Source organism: Aquarana catesbeiana, linkage group LG04 (assembly GCF_042186555.1).
Source record: "Aquarana catesbeiana isolate 2022-GZ linkage group LG04, ASM4218655v1, whole genome shotgun sequence".
NCBI lineage: Eukaryota > Metazoa > Chordata > Amphibia > Anura > Ranidae > Aquarana > Aquarana catesbeiana.
The window spans coordinates 56,892,910-56,909,320 of NC_133327.1; the positions used below are offsets into that span (position 1 = coordinate 56,892,910).

Here is a 16,411-nt window from a genome sequence, read left to right on the forward strand (position 1 = left end):
ATACTTTTGCAAGGCACTGTATATATCTAAAGGTGCTATTGACATTAAAATTTTCACCCCATGTCGGTAACAACCCATGCAATCCTTACATACAAAGAAACCAAAACAGAAATTAAGTTCTGTGTAATAAAATGGTATGACACAGAGAAAAATTATTGAACGCATAAAGAAAGGGCGGGGCAAAAAGGCATGGAAAGCCAAGACCAGCTGAAATCTCTCTCTTAGAAAGCAATCCTGCCACATATCAGTGCAAATTCATATCAGCTGGTTCAGTCTCAAATGATGACCTATAAAAAGGTGTCTCATTATTACCAAGATCTCACACAAGAAACATCTCATGATGGGTAAAAGCAAAGCACTCTCTCAGAACCTTTGCAACCTTATTGTTGCAAAACATACTGATGGCATTGGTTACAGAAGGATTTCTAAACTTCTGAATGTTTCAGTGAGCACTGTTGGGGTCATAATCTGTAAGCATAAAGAAGATCATTTCATCATAAACTGGCCACAACCAGTTGCTCCTTGCAAGATTTCTGAGAGGAGTGAGAAGAATTATCAGAAGAGTTGCCCAAGAGCCAAAGACCACTTGTGGAGAGCTTCAGAAAAACCTGGAATTAGCAGGTACAATTGTTTCAAAGAAAACAATAAGTAATGCACTCACCCGCCATGGTCTGTATGCACGCTCACCACGCAAGACTCCATTGCTGAAGAAAAAGCATGTTGAAGCTTGTTTAAAGTTGGCTGCACAACATTTAGACATGCCTGTGAAATACTGGGAGAATATAGTCTGGTCAGATGAGACCAAAATGTAACTCTTTGGATGCCATAATACACACCATGTTTGGAGATCAAATGGCACATCATCTCGAAAACACCATACCAACAGTGAAGTTTGGATGTGGGAACATCATGGTGTGGGCGGGGCTGTTTTTCAGCATATGCTACTTAAGTCTGTCCCTCCTTACTAGGAACCTTCTCCTGGGGCTAAGTATGCTGTCCCTATCCAGTGTGGATCTACTACGCAAATGCACACCAACCACAGTGGGGCACTGCTATTTATAAGCATTGCCCACACTAAAGATGGTTGCTGAGATCATCCAGGGTTTCAGTATCCAGTTAGATCACTGCTCCCCAAGTAACACCTACAGAGGCTGCAGAGGAACAAGGCTCCTCTCCTCCATACCCTCTCTACAGTGGTTTGCAACACAGCACCACCTACAGAGGTAAAAGCTACACTGCCCCTGCCAACATTCAGGTTAAAAATAATAGGTCACAGTATTCATTGCTGTGATTTCAGGTTAAAGGTGTACGGTTTTAGGAATGTTTATGCAGATCTCCCATGAAACATTACATAATGTTTTTGACTTTTTCCAGTGCACGTAGGCAAGACTTTCTAGAATCAAGGGCGTGTTTGCATTGTAAGATATATAAATGCATTCCAAAGGGTACTGAGCATAACTTCAGCTATAGACTGACTGAGAACAAGGACTGCAATACAATCCTACTGTAAAAGGTAAGAAGTATATGTCTTTATGGTATTAAACTCATTGTGGGAGGGGGTTATCTGGTGCACAATTATTTTGTATAGCCTTTGTAAGTTACAGAGCTATTGGATGAATACATCTAACACTTGTCTAATGTTTCAGAAATTTTACATGACAATGGGAATTCAGTATAAAGGGGCTGCAATTGCTGAAAACAAGTAAACAAAATACTGCAGCTGCTGAAAACTGGGTTATTCAGTACAAGGGTGCTGCAACTGCTAACCAGTTTTCTGTCTGCCTTCCTAGCTTCAATACTTTGTGATCCTGATAATGTGGAATATAATGCATTACTCCCAACTGTCCCTGATTTGGAGTAATGTCCCTCTGTCCCACTTTTCCCCTCATTTGTCCCCCATTTTGGTCTGATCTATATAGTTGTATATAAAATGCACTATTTATCTCTCAAAACGTGTTCCCCAGTGTTTAAACCTTTCCTTGTCAAAAGAAGTTTATTGAGTATACAATGTTATAAAGATACATAAAGTAAGTTTACAAGGATCTATAAAGTAAGCTCATTGTTTTACAGTAGGGTTTATATAGGTAAATATCATGAAATTTCAAATATTAAACATTGAGTTCACGTAAACCTAAATTAAAGATATATATCATTTCCTTAGTTACTTTTGTAGGTATTTAAATGATTTATACCTACTATACATATTGTTTACAAGTAGAGTGTATATAGGTCAAATAAATTCTGATAATGAGCTTTAATCGTAAGGTTGGGAAAAGGAAAGAGAAAGAAGAAAAAGGGTTGAAAGGTAGAGGTATGGTCCACAAGGTTGTCCCGCTTGTCAGTTTATTATTCTTTTTAGTTCTCTTTGAAGCCTTAGAATGGGTGTCTCTGTAAGTCATTTAATCTGTTACCATGGCAACAGGACAGAGTCATTGAAGTTTGACAGGAACTGTTGTTTTATCCAAGGATGCCAAAGTTTTTCGAATTTTGGAATTTGGTTTTGATCGATGGCTACCATCTTAGCATGGGACATTGTATTATTCATTCTGTGAATTGTTTCTGCTAGTACCAATGTAGGAGATTTCCATGCCTTGGCCACTGTTTGTTTTGCAGCCGTTATTAGTTGGATCATAAGTTTGAATTGAGAGAGTGTTAACCATTCCGGTTTTAGATTAAGTAAAGTTAAATATGGATCTGGTTGTATTAGTTTTTTAAATATTTTAGATGCAATCACGAAGACTTCCTTCCAGAAGGTTTGGATTACTGGGCACGTCCACCATATGTGTAAATATGTGCCTATTTCTGGGCATCCTCGAAAACAAAGAGCTGAGGTATTAGGTGAATATTTTGCCACTCTAGAGGGTACAAGGTACCAGCGAGTTAGGACTTTATAATTTGTCTCCAGTGCTAAGATGTTGGGTGAAGATGACTTAGATGTGAGCCATATGTTAGACCAGTCCGTGTCTTCTAAAGTTCGTCCCAGGTCCTCCTCCCACCTCTGAACGTAAGAGGGTCTATTAAGATTTGCTACTCCATATAATTGATTATAAAGTGATGAAATTGTACCTTTAGCAAATGGATCTTTTGTACAGATTGATTCAAAAATGGATAATTGGGATAATGGTGTATCCCCCTTTAGGAATGGTGTATAGAAATTTTTGATTTGGAGATATCTAAATATCTCAGAGTTTGGTAGATCATATTTTTCTCTAAGCGATGGGAATGAAAGGAATGATTTAGATGCTATGAAGTCATTTAGTGTCTGAATGCCTGATGTTGTCCAAGCTTTAAAAGAATTTGGGTAGATCCATGCCGGATAAAAGGCCGGATTTCTGATAAAAGAAAGGAGAGGATTGTGTGGAGATTGTAACTGATATTTGGTTTTTAGTTTATCCCAGAGAGATAAGAAGTGTTTAGTTATGGGATTATGAATTTTAAAGCGGTCTTTAGGATCAAGCCATAATAAATTTGATATTAATAGAGGGTCATTTTCTGAAGCCTCTATAAATACCCATAATGGGATTTCCTGTTTTGCATGGTATTTGGACAAACTGGCCAAATGTGCTGCTCTGTAGTAGTTAGTAAAATTAGGGTATCCCAGGCCTCCTTTATTTTTGGGAAGATGTAGTGTGTGTATAGGTATACGTGGTTTAGAAGAGCCCCATATAAACGAAGTTGCTCTTTTTTGTACTATTCTCAAAAAATAGGAAGGAATTGGAATAGGGAGGACTCTGAATAGATAAAGCAATTTGGGTAGAATAGTCATTTTGATTGCATTAATCTTCCCTATCCAGGATAAAGGAAGTTGCGACCATTGTTTTATTAGATTTGTGATCTGTCTTAATACAGGAGGATAATTGGTTGAGAATAAGTCAGAATGAGATGCTGTTAAATGAATTCCAAGATATGGGATTGATTTTTCTGCCCATGTGAATGGGAGTGCAGCCCTAGCCGGGATCAATTCCATGTTTGTGAGTGAAATATTAAGCACTAGGCATTTCTTAGGATTAATCATAAGGCCGGATAGGGCTGCAAATCCATCAAGAGCTGGTATTAAGTTAGGACCAGAGACCTGTGGTGATGATAGAAAAAGTAATATATCGTCTGCAAATATACATAATTTGTGTGTAATACCTCCTACTTCAATGCCAGTTATAGTTTGGTTTGTTCTGATGTATTGGGCCATGGGTTCGAGTATAAGGGCAAATAATAAGGGAGATAATGGGCAACCCTGTCGGGTACCTCTTTCGATATTAAAGGCTTCAGATTTGTATCCAGCATATTTTATATAGGCTTTGGGTTTATTATATAATGCTTTGATCCATGTTAAAAAGTGGGGTCCAAAACCCCATTTTTGTAATGAATATTGCATATATTGCCAGGATACTGTGTCAAATGCCCTCTTAATATCGAGAGATAGAAAACATAAAGGGATTTTCCGTTTTTTAGCAATATGTGCCAATAACACTGCCCTGCGTATATTATCGCCTGCTTGTCTATTTGGCATGAAGCCTACTTGATCTCTATGTATTAATTTTCCTATAATGCTATTGAGGCGTTTTGCTATTATTTTTGCTAATAATTTAATATCGAGGTTTAACAGAGAGATAGGCCGATAATTCACACAGGAAGTATCATCAGAAAGGGGTTTTGGGATCATACAAACAATTGCCATTAGTGTTTCTTGCCGAAAAGAATGTCCATCTAGAAGATTGTTAAAAGTTTCAGTGAGAATGGGAGAGAGTATTTCTGAGAATGTTTTATAGTATAAAGCCGAGTAGCCGCCTGGGCCTGGTCTTTTGTTAAGTTTTAGGTCTTTTATGGCATTAGCAACTTCATCTATAGTTATAGGCTCATCCAAACTGCTTTTTTGATTCTGAGATAATTCAGGTAAGGTTATTTTTGAGAAGAAGGATTCAGCCTCTGTAGGATTAAATTCATTGTTTGTCTTGTATAAAGTTGCGAGATGTGAGTGAAATTTATGGACTATTTTAACTGGATTACAAGTGTAAACATTTTTTGATAATTTCAAACGTATTGGTTTGAAAGATTTGTTAGTTGAATTTAATGCCCGAGCCAAATATGTACCTGGTTTGTTTGTATTCATGTAGCAATTGTGTTTGGAGCGTTTGAGGGATTTATCAACTGACTCAGTAAGAAATAGATCGTATTCCAATCTAGATTTTTCCAGATGAGATTTTGTACTCTGAGATGGATTATCTTGAAATGATATGTAGGCTGCATTAAAATTGAGTTCTAGTTTTTTTGCTAGATTTTTGCGTTCCCGTTTAAATAGTGCCATTTGTCTTTGTATTGTACCACGCAAGACAGGCTTATGAGCTTCCCACAGTGTTATTGGGGAGATGTCTGTTGTATTATTAATTGATATGTATTCCTTTAAAGCTTGTTCAATGGCCATCTGATGTAGTGGGTGTTTGAGCATTATGTCCGGTAAGTACCACGTTGCGTCATGCGCTTTTGGTATGGCTGAGGCTATAGTAGTGTATACTGCATTATGGTCAGACCACGGAATCGGAATTATATCTGATGCAATAATTTCTGGTATCATTCCTATTGTTAGAAAAATATGATCTATTCTGGTGAAGGTTTGATGAGGGTGCGAGAAATAAGTGAATTTCTTTTTCATTGGGTTACTTTCTCTCCATGAATCTACCAGATTGTATTTGGAAAGAAGTTGAGAAAAAGGTAATCTAGAGGTTATTTTGGATGGTGTAAAAGGTGATTTATCTAGAAATGGGAGGAGGACCTGGTTCGAATCCCCACACATAATCACTGTTCCTATTTTGTGTGTATTAATCACTTGTAATATATGTGAGAGGAATGGTGTAGGTTGTTTGTTAGGAGCGTAGTAGGAAATCACTGTGATTGCTGTATCCATTATATAACCCATGAGTATCAGGTATCTACCTTCTGGGTCTTTAATTTCTGATGATAAGGTGAATGGTGTGGATCGGTGAAATGCAATTAGAGTTCCCCTTTGCTTGGTACAGGCAGAAGCCGTGTAAATTTGTTGATAAAAAGGAGAAATATATTTTGGAGTAGAATCTTTGGTGAAGTGTGTTTCTTGGAGGCATACTATGTGAGCCTTCTTGTTATGGAAAGTACGGAACGCTTTGGTCCTTTTTTGAGGGACATTTATTCCCTGAACATTCAGGGAAAGTATATTTAGTGGTGCCATGGCAATAGATCAAATAGTTTTGACTTACTTTTTGTTATGCAGAGCTGACTGCGCAGATCAACCTGTGTGGACTGAAGAGATGAATAGATAGAAAAGAAACCAGTGAATTCTGGAGTAAAGAGTAAACAAAAAACATATGAGATTAGATGATACATTGTATAAATTATTTTTTGCAAGTAATCACAATTTACCCGTGAAAGAGAATAAATATCTCTCTCAGGGGAATAAGTGCCTTCGTCACACTCCCACATAATATGGTTGGGAGAATGAGGAGGGCTAATGGGGGTACACGGATCTTCCACTTACAGGAGAGAAGTGCTATGTCAAAAGACATCAAAATGATGTTTCATTAATTGGAGTGCAGAATATAGTTTTTGTTGAAATTATTTATTCCAGGGTGGTTGTATATGGTTAGTCTTGCCCTAGGCTAAATAATTCAGTTAGAAAGGTACTGTTAATAACTTTGGTATTGATGAAGATAGTTTGAATTATTTTGGGACTTTAACCCCTCCAGAGTAAACAATTACATATTTTATTCATATGTAACTGTTTAGATATGTTAACTCATAAAATTGAGGTTGTATTGCTTCAGATTAGAATAAACAAAAACATAATTCTAGGAACTAGTTAGGTAATAATATATTTGTTTTAAGAAAAGAAAGAAAAAGCTTCCATTACTTCTGGATTATTGAACATATTTGTCCTAAAAAGTAATAAATCTATTGTTATTACCTGATAATATATAACTGAACAAGAATTTCCTTATTTCACTTATATATTCTAAGGCTATATTAATCAGAAGTAATAAGAAATATAACTGGAATGTAACATGATCCCACACAGTGTGTGATTATCAGAATGCAGTTACATTCAGTTATAAATACAGGTTTTTTATAGAGAACCATCTCTTAGTATAATAAATGAAGAGATATCAGGAATTTTAATGTCAGTCCATTGAATCTTCTTGGTCCATGGATGATGTGGCATAACGGCCTCTTTTGTGAGAATGATGATTCCCATTTTGTTCTGGAATTTTCTGGGTGCTGCCTAAAGGTGAAGATGATGCCATTCTTCTGCGTGTGGGAGTGTTGCTGCTTGTGGGTTCTGTCAGATTTAATTTTAAAAGGGTTTGTTGTAGTTCATCTGCTGATCTGCTTCTGTAAATTGTACCTTGGTAGTTAAATCTGACTGAAAAGGGGAAGCCCCATTGATACATAATGTTGTGGCGTTGCAGTTCCATTAGTTGGGGTTTCATGGATCGTCTTTTAGTAATAGTAAGTTGGGATAGGTCAGCAAAAATTTGATAATTGTGTCCTTGAAAATTAAGTTCCTTTTTTTCCCTTGCAGCAATTAGTATTTGTTCTTTCGTTCTGTAATAATGAAATTTTGTGATTATATCACGTGTGAGTCCATCTTTCTTTTTGGCTGTGAGGGCTCTGTGTACTCTGTCCAGTTCTAAACGTTCAATAGGGATATCAGGCTTTAGTTCTTGTAATAGAGCAGTAATAGTAGATTGCAGGTCTGTCACAGTTTCAGGTATTCCCCTTATGCGCAAGTTTGAACGTCTGGCTCTATTTTCATAATCTTCGAGCTTAGTTTGAAGTATTAAATTCTCTTTTTTTAATTGTTCCAATTCTGTTATATTTTCTTGGGTTGTAATTTCAATTTCATCCATTTTTATTTCTAAGGCTGCGGTGCGGTTTCCCAGCTCTCTTATTTCTTTGGTTAGGCTTTTTGTTATTTGGTCTGAGGTTTGTTTTAAAGCCTTATGAAGCATCTTTTCAAATTGTAATAATATTACTGGGGATACTGAGGAGGCTTGTGGAGAAGTTTGTGAGAGGATTTGTTCTGTATCTGACTCAAATGGAGAGTCTTGCTGTGACATTTTCTGTCTGTGAGAGCGCCCTGATGCTGTATCTTGTGAGGTGACTGGAGCTGCTTCAGCTGCAGTGAGTGCCTGTGAGCTCTTTGTGAGGTGATTTTTATTTCTGCCACGGTTTGCTCCCAGTACCATATTTCCTGCCCAAACTTTCACAGTTTGTTCCCTGGGGCAAAAAGGTTCAAATGGATACCTTTTGAGCCTGCAGGCTCCGCTTTGTCCTTCTCTTCTCTCCTCAGCGGTGTGGAGCTCTAACAATGCATGTCTGCTCTGCTAGGCTCCGCCTCCTGCCCCCCCCGTGTTTAAACCTTTCATCCAATTACTAGATTGCTGCATTTGTAAATTTCAAAAGCCAATATAAAGGAATAGTAGTGGTAAAAATAAGCACTTGAGGGTTTAACAAATATATTTTTTTTGTATAATTCTCCATTAATGGGGCATGGTAGGGGGTGTGTCCTATGCCTACATACTTTTCTTAATAGGTGTCCTTCGTTCCCATCTCAAAAATTTGGTATGATAATGCCAAAGAAAAGAAAGAACTCCTGAAAGTATTGAAGCCATATATGACAGCCAGGCAACCAGCATTTTGACTAGGAAAGGTCAGCAACTGCAACCTCTATCATTTTTCACTATGGTTCTTCCTTAACAAGATTTTACCAGCTTTCTAAATGAACCATTCACCCTGAGTCTAATGCCCCGTACACACGGTCGGATTTTCCGACGGAAAATGTGTGATAGGACCTTGTTGTCGGAAATTCCGACCGTGTGTGGGCTCCATCACACATTTTCCATCGGAATTTCCGACACACAAAGTTTGAGAGCAGGATATAAAATTTTCCGACAACAAAATCCGTTGTCGGAAATTCCGATCGTGTGTACACAAATCCGACCGACAAAGTGCCACGCATGCTCAGAATAAATAAAGAGATGAAAGCTATTGGCCACTGCCCCGTTTATAGTCCCGACGTACGTGTTTTACGTCACCACGTTTAGAACGATCGGATTTTCCGACAACTTTGTGTAACCGTGTGTATGCAAGACAAGTTTGAGCCAACATCCGTCGGAAAAAATCCTAGGATTTTGTTGTCGGAATGTCCGAACAAAGTCCGACCATGTGTACGCCCTATAAGAGTACTGAATAGAGAGCTCAATAAGAATGTTGGATGTAGCCTTAAACAAGATTTTAGTATGGTTATACTGTATATATCACTTCTGCTACACTGCGTTCTTTTCGATTTTTTTTTTTTCAATTAGCAGCAGGGCATTTATTTGTAGGCGTGGTCTAGGAGGAGCGAAAAATGTCGTGCACGAAAAATAGGCATAGTTTAAATGATGCTAAATATTGGACGTGGCTTAAAGGGGGTGTAGTTAAGTAGAGTCTGAGATGACTTACTTAGTGGAAAATGTGGTAATATATAGGGAATGTAGGTAGGGCATGGGGTTTGGGGGGGCAGAGTTGGGATGGGGATGGAGAAGAGGGGGGATGAGCAGAGCTGGGGGTTGGACGGATGAGCAGAGTTGGTGGGGTGGAGAAGAGGGGGGTGAGCAGAGCTGGGGGGATAAAGAAGAGGGGGGTTTAATAGGGTTGGTGAAGGGGTGTTGTGAGCAGAGGTGGGCTGGTCTGCTGAGAAGGAAGACACTAGGAACGGAACGGTGGAGTGACAGGAACACAAGAGTTGCTGTGTGCATGGCAGTGACACTGAGGAGTCAGGCTCGGCACAGGACAGTCAGCAGACAGCTTTCTATAGAAAAGAAAAAGAGAAGTGGGACTTTAAATGAAGCACACAGCAGCACAAAAGCACAAAAGCAGGTCAAGTGACCAAAATACATTTATTTGGTATAATCTATGGTATGTAAAATACATTTTGGGCATCCAACTTCTAAAATGCTGTGGGCATCAAGCCTCTATATAATAAACCATGGATTAATTATACATAAATTACACAATAAATCATGATCCGTTGTCACACACAGAGAGCAAAGATAACAATCAATATACATGTGTATATTTGTTACTATGATTGGACCCAAAAAGAGCCATAAAAAATAAAGACAGAAAATTCAAATAATAAGAAACTTAATGCCATAACAGATACTTATGGAGGTAAGTGGAATCATTGAATTCTTGATATTCCATGATAAGGGAAGATTGGTAATATTCAAAGCTCTATGCGTTTTGCGGTATAACAACTGCTCATCAGGAGCATATGTCATGGAATGATTCTAAAAAATATTTTTTTATTTAAAACAAAAAAAAATTATATTCAATAAATAAGCAGAAGATGAAAAAGGTTTGTTATATAAGAATAGTTTGATTGTATAGAATTAATTAAAGGTTGTGCGTCCAAACTCACGTCTGCATCAGCAATCCAGTAAAACTGCATCCAGAATCACAGAGAGCTGCAAAGCAACGCCGCCGGACGCCAGGGTGATCTGCGGAAATGAGAACAACCGCCATAGGCAAAACCATAGCTGGTGGGTGCAGTGAGTGTAGAATGTGGACCTCCATGTGGGAAACCCAGATGGAGAAAATCGCAGTGATGTGTGATGATGTGTAAGTGTGGGAAAATGTAAAAAAGGAGTGATGTAGTGACAAACAGGGAAATAAAGAAAGAGGGTGTGATAGGAAGGAGTGAAAAAAGGGTGGAACAACAGAGGATGAAATGAAGCAGACGTGAGTTTGGACGCACAACCTTTAATTAATTCTATACAATCAAACTATGCTTATATAAAAAAACCTTTTTCATCTTCTGCTTATTTATTGAATATAATTTTTTTTTTTTTAAATAAAAAAATATTTTTTAGAATCATTCCATGACGTATGCTCCTGATGAGCGGTTGTTATACCGCAAAACGCGTAGAGCTTTGAATATTACCAATCTTCCCTTATCATGGAATATCAAGAATTCAATGATTCCACTTACCTCCATAAGTATCTGTTATGGCATTAAGTCTCTTATTATTTGAATTTTCTGTCTTTATTTTTTATGGCTCTTTTTGGGTCCAATCATAGTAACAAATGTACACATGTATATTGATTGTTATCTTTGCTCTCTGTGTGTGACAATGGATCATGATTTATTGTGTAATTTATGTATAATTAATCCATGGTTTATTATATAGAGGCTTGATGCCCACAGCATTTTAGAGGTTGGATGCCCAAAATGTTTTTTACATACCATAGATTATACCAAATAAATATATTTTGGTCACTTGACCTGTTTTTGTGCTGCTGTGTGCTTCATTTAAAGTCCCACTTCTTTTTTTCTTTTTTAAACCAATGACCGGGATGGAAGCGAGCATCCCTTTGGTGCCAGCCTCATTTAAAGTCCCACATTTACTTTTCCTTTTTTTTTTTTTTTTTTTTAATTATTTTTTTTATTTAAGAAAAAAGGAAATAACAGTATTGCAAAATTACAGGCAAGTGGAAAAGAAAAATGGTACAACAATTGGTATATATCACATAACAAGGAAATGATTGATATATGGGATGTGTGAATTACAAGAATGCGTGTACATAATATGTCGTATGCCCTCTGGCAAGAAAGGGGCCAATTCCTGCTTAACATAGGTAAACAATTTTCCATATCCAACATCATTGCCCAAGGTAATCAGGGTTTTTTCGCTATTTTTCAATGATAGGATCATCCTCCCTGCTATGGGACAGCCCGGGCATTGATGTCCCGGCTATCTCACAGCCATAGCACTGTGCTGTACCATTAAAGATCAAGAATTTGAATAGATACCTGAGAAAACGAACAGGGAAAGTAGAAGAAGAAAGAGTGGTGGAAGTGGGGGGAGGTAGAGGGAAAAGGTGAGGGAGTAGGGGGGGTGTGGGGTTTCCCCAGGTCCGGACTCCTGTGTACAGTATTCGTCATCTAAAACATTTTACTCAGGCTTTGACATAATTTCCGAAAAGACTGTTGTGTATTTGAAGGCAAACCAGCAGGACCATATTTTTGTTACATAATCAGATTTGTTCCTGAGCGAGAGGGTGAGGTCTTCCATGTAATATGTGCGATCAACTTCCGTTAGCCATTGGCGTAACGTGGGTATGTTTTTTTTTTTCCATAGTCTGGGAATCAATGCTTTGGCAGCATTAAGAAGGTGGGGAGTTATGGATTTCTTATATGCTCCTACTGGCCTGCCTGTACAATGTAACAGTACCACAAACGGGTCATTGGGGACCTCATCTCCTTGAATCACCTTAATCCAGTGAAGTATAGACAACCAGAACGGACGTATCAGTGGGCAAAACCACCAGATGTGAGCATGTGTTGCACGTTCCCCACATCCCCGCCAGCACAAAGGAGAGACATGTGGAAAATATTTGTGAAGAAGGGCTGGCGTGTAGTGCCATCTGGTTAGCAGCTTGTAGTTCATTTCGGCAGTTTTAGTAGCTGAGGAGGTGATATGAGACATTATGAGAATATTAGATTTTTGTGTTGGGGACAGCTTTTTTTGAAGTTCCGTTTCCCAGTTGTGTAAGAAAGCTGGGTCTCCCACAGGGGTTGCCGTTTGCATTATTTGGTAGAAGTGAGAAATTGGTTTTTCCACCGGTTGTGACTCGGCTAAAGTTGACTCAATAGGTGTAAGGTCATTGATAGATCTAATGGGTTTAGGAAGAGATTGAATAAAGGCCGCAAGTTGTCTGTATCTCCAATGCTCCATAGGTGTCGCCTTCGAACTTTGTAAGATTGTGTTCAGGGGCAAAACTCCCTTCGAGGTAGTGACCTGGTGTAAGTGGGTCAGCGTCCCCAAAGACCACGGGTGGGCCCCGCGGCCGAGGTTCCCCGGCGGGAAATAGTTGTGGCCGGTTAGTGACATAAGGGGTGAGTTGTATAGCCAGTTGTTTGTTTTACAGATAGAGTCCCATACCATAAGGGTGGAATGAGTAAGCGGAGAGGTCTTGGATGATAAGACTCTGAATTTCTGTGGTATCCATAGTTGTGTGAAGAGATCGGAGCCGCTTAGTTCTGTTTCTAGATCAACCCAAAGCTTGGTTTTTTTGTGGAATTTCCAATCTAAGATTCTGGTCAGTATAGTTGCCAAGAAATAATTTTTAAAGTCTGGTACGGCTAAGCCTCCTTCCCGTTTAGATCTATAGAGTATGGACCTTGCAATCCTGGGACGCCTTCTGTTCCATATGTATTTGCCAATTAGCGATTTTAGTATTGTAAAGAAACCTACTGGTATTCCGAATGGGATCATTTGAAATAGAAATAGCAACCTGGGTAGTATATTCATCTTGATGACCCCTATCCTCCCCAACCAAGAATGTGCCATCTGAGTCCATTTCTGTAAGTCAGTTTTGATCTCGTTTAATAGAGGCAGAAAGTTTGTGCGGAAGAGGGCGTACTTTTCCTTTTTTGAAGCTTTCTATAGAACTCACTGCAGCTGTAGCTTTCCTGGTGGCAGGCATGGGCATCACACCAATCACAAGCTGAGCCGGGACAAGACTGGATACTGAAAGGAGCAATAGTGGAGGGTGTCAAACACGTTACACGGTATAGTTGTCACCAAAAAAAGGAGGTGAGGATAATTCTTTCAATGGGGACACCTATTGACAGCTGCCTAAGAGGGAATTTTAAGCATTTTGGAGAGATTTCTCTTCACTTTCTGTTGTGTCAATATGACAGGAAGTAAGGCGCAATTAACCCAATGGGGTAAATACAAAAAGGAAAAGGTCTTAACTCTTGCCCCCTTTATTTTGGCTTAGAGACATTTTAAAAAAACATAGTGAAGCACACAAATGTGGGCATGTAAGAAACCAAATCATGTGCTCCTAAAGTGCCATGTCAGTTACTGAAGGGTGTGATGACTGTAGCAGTAGGTGAGGAGTGATGTAAAGAAAGATCTTAAAATGCTCAGATTGTTAGAAATCTTTTCTATTGTATATAACATAACCAAAGTGTTTTAGGGTTCGGAATGAATCCACAATCACAGAGAGCCCCACTTTTCCCAAGGTATCCCATCTTGGCTCCACACTGAACCAATACCATGCACGGATTTACAGTTCCAAGCCTTAACCACTTCAGCCCCGTAAGGATTTGCCCCCCTTAATGACCAGGCCATTTTTTGCGATACGCCACTGCGTCGCTTTAACTGACAATTGCGCGGTCCTGCGACGTTGTACACAAACAAAATTTACGTCCTTTTTTTCCCACAAATAGAGTTTTCTTTTGGTGGTATTTGTTCACCTCTGCGGTTTTTATTTTTTGCGCTATAAACAAAAAGACCGACAATTTAAAAAAAATATATATATTTTTTTAAATTTTTGCATTAATAAATATCCCCAATATTTTTTTAAAAAAACATCAGTTTAGGCCAATATGTATTCTTATACATATTTTTGGTAAAAAAAATTGCAATAAGCGTATATTGATTGATTTGTTCAAAAATTATAGTGTCTACAAAATAGGGGATAGATCTATGGCATTTTTATAATTTTTTTTTTTTTTTACTGGTAATGGCAGGGATCTGTGATTTTTAGCTGGACTGCGACATTGCGGCGGACAGATCAGACACTTTTGCCACTTTTTTGGGACCATTGCCATTTATACAGCGATCAGGGCTAAAAAAATACACTGATTACTGTATAAATGTCACTGGTAGGGAAGGGGTTAACACTAGGGGGCGATGAAGGGGTTAAATGTGTTCCCTCGTGAGTGTTTCTAACTGTGGGGGGGCATGGGACTGACTAGGGGAGGAGACATATCGCTGTTCGCAATTACTACGAACAGCAGATCTGTCTCTCCTCTCCTGTCAGAACGAGGATTTGTGTGTTTACACACACAAATCCTTATTCTGGCTCCCATGCCCGCGATCGTGGGTGGCCAGCGGTGACCGCGCCCACCGGCCACGTGCATTGGGTCCTGCTATCCTGCTAGCACTTCCTCCCCAGTGCTACAGCCATCACACCCTAATGAGACCAACAATTCAATGAGTAGAGAAGCCACAGAAAACTGTTTCCTGCAACATCCAGGAAGTTACATAAGCGGACATTTCCCCAAAGCATGTCAGTGATGACAGAGAGAGGTGTAGAGGAAGTTTAATGCCTGTGTCATCTTTGGATTTTTCTCCCAACTTATCATTTGTGATTTGTATAGCAGGTGTGCGAAAGAACACGTCCACCACTGATACAAAGCAAATCTTCCCAGACTCTCTGATTTCCTTGCTTGGCTTTGCTTTTGTTTGGTTTAATTCATAACTATTTTTGTCCCCAGGTTTTGCTGCAGACATGTATTTCATCGACCCAGTTACAATTGTCCTCTCGATTGTCACATGTGTTTTTCTGGCAATTTTTTCAACCAGTCAGAGGAAAAAAGTTCATCCAAATTATCCTCCTGGACCACCACGTTTGCCTATTATTGGAAATTTGCACATTATAAATAGGAATAAACCTTATATAACTTTTCATGAGGTAAGATTTACAACTTTTAAGTGAGTGATTAAAGTGTATGTAAATGGAGTCCAGCTAATTAATAAATGTTTATAATGAGGAATACAAACCGGGTAATTCATAAATGGTGTGAGACACCCTTTAGAATGCCACCAGGGAACAGCAACAAAATTGTGCATAATTTATCTGATGAATATGTTGGGCCTTCACTAAAGTTGAAGTGTACATACTGGTCAGTCATTCCTCAATGCGTTATCTCCCTCCCCAGCCACTGCACCCATCACACTGACAGGTGTATGGCCGAAGAGTTGTGTAGTAGAGGTGAGCAGATCCTGATGGGGGGGAACTGAGAGACCAGCTCCCTGTCAGGTCCTCCTGGCTGTTAATTGACAGAGCAAGGCTTTTGTATCCACCCACTGTATGGGCTGTCAATTTAAGGTAAAGTGGACCTGATGGTGAACCAGTCTCTCAGTTACACATCAGGCTCCACCCGCCTAGCGACAAGCTATTTCCCAAATGTGGCCATTTTGATTTTTGCATAATTTTGCATAATGACATCACCACTCCTCCATCCCTGGACCCTTTGTTTACATTAAGCTTTCACAGAGGGAATCTCCTGGCCCAATAGCTGAATGAAGCCAGTGAAACAGTTTCATCACATTCCTGACAACTTTCAACTACAGGAAGGACACTCTCATACCTCTGTTCTGTACACCAACTCAGATCTGGGTTTAACTACTGGTTTCACTACTGATAGTTTCTTAATCTAAGAAGTTGCAATAATCCTTTAAGAATGTGTCACTGTCATCATGCTAGGCTTTCAAAGTGACAGTAGTAGGAAATTCCTGAATTTGATGCATGTGTCTGTTTTAAGCCTTTACTGTTTGCATGATTTTTTTCTCCAACAATTCTTATAGACGTATGTTTACTG

The 16,411-nt window shown here is 38.9% G+C and overlaps 1 protein-coding gene across 1 annotated transcript in view; it reads left to right on the plus strand.

The window, feature by feature from the left end:
- The first annotated feature begins 1,332 nt into the window (after positions 1 to 1,332).
- The window catches only part of LOC141139276 (cytochrome P450 2K4-like), a 95,885-nt gene continuing 80,806 nt past the window's right edge, over positions 1,333 to 16,411 (plus strand). Inside the window, exons 1-2 of the mRNA XM_073625232.1 lie at positions 1,333 to 1,513; positions 15,305 to 15,501. Of these exons, the coding sequence (XP_073481333.1) occupies positions 15,319 to 15,501 (183 nt within the window). The 5' untranslated portion in view covers positions 1,333 to 1,513; positions 15,305 to 15,318. The remainder of the gene's footprint in view (positions 1,514 to 15,304; positions 15,502 to 16,411) is intronic.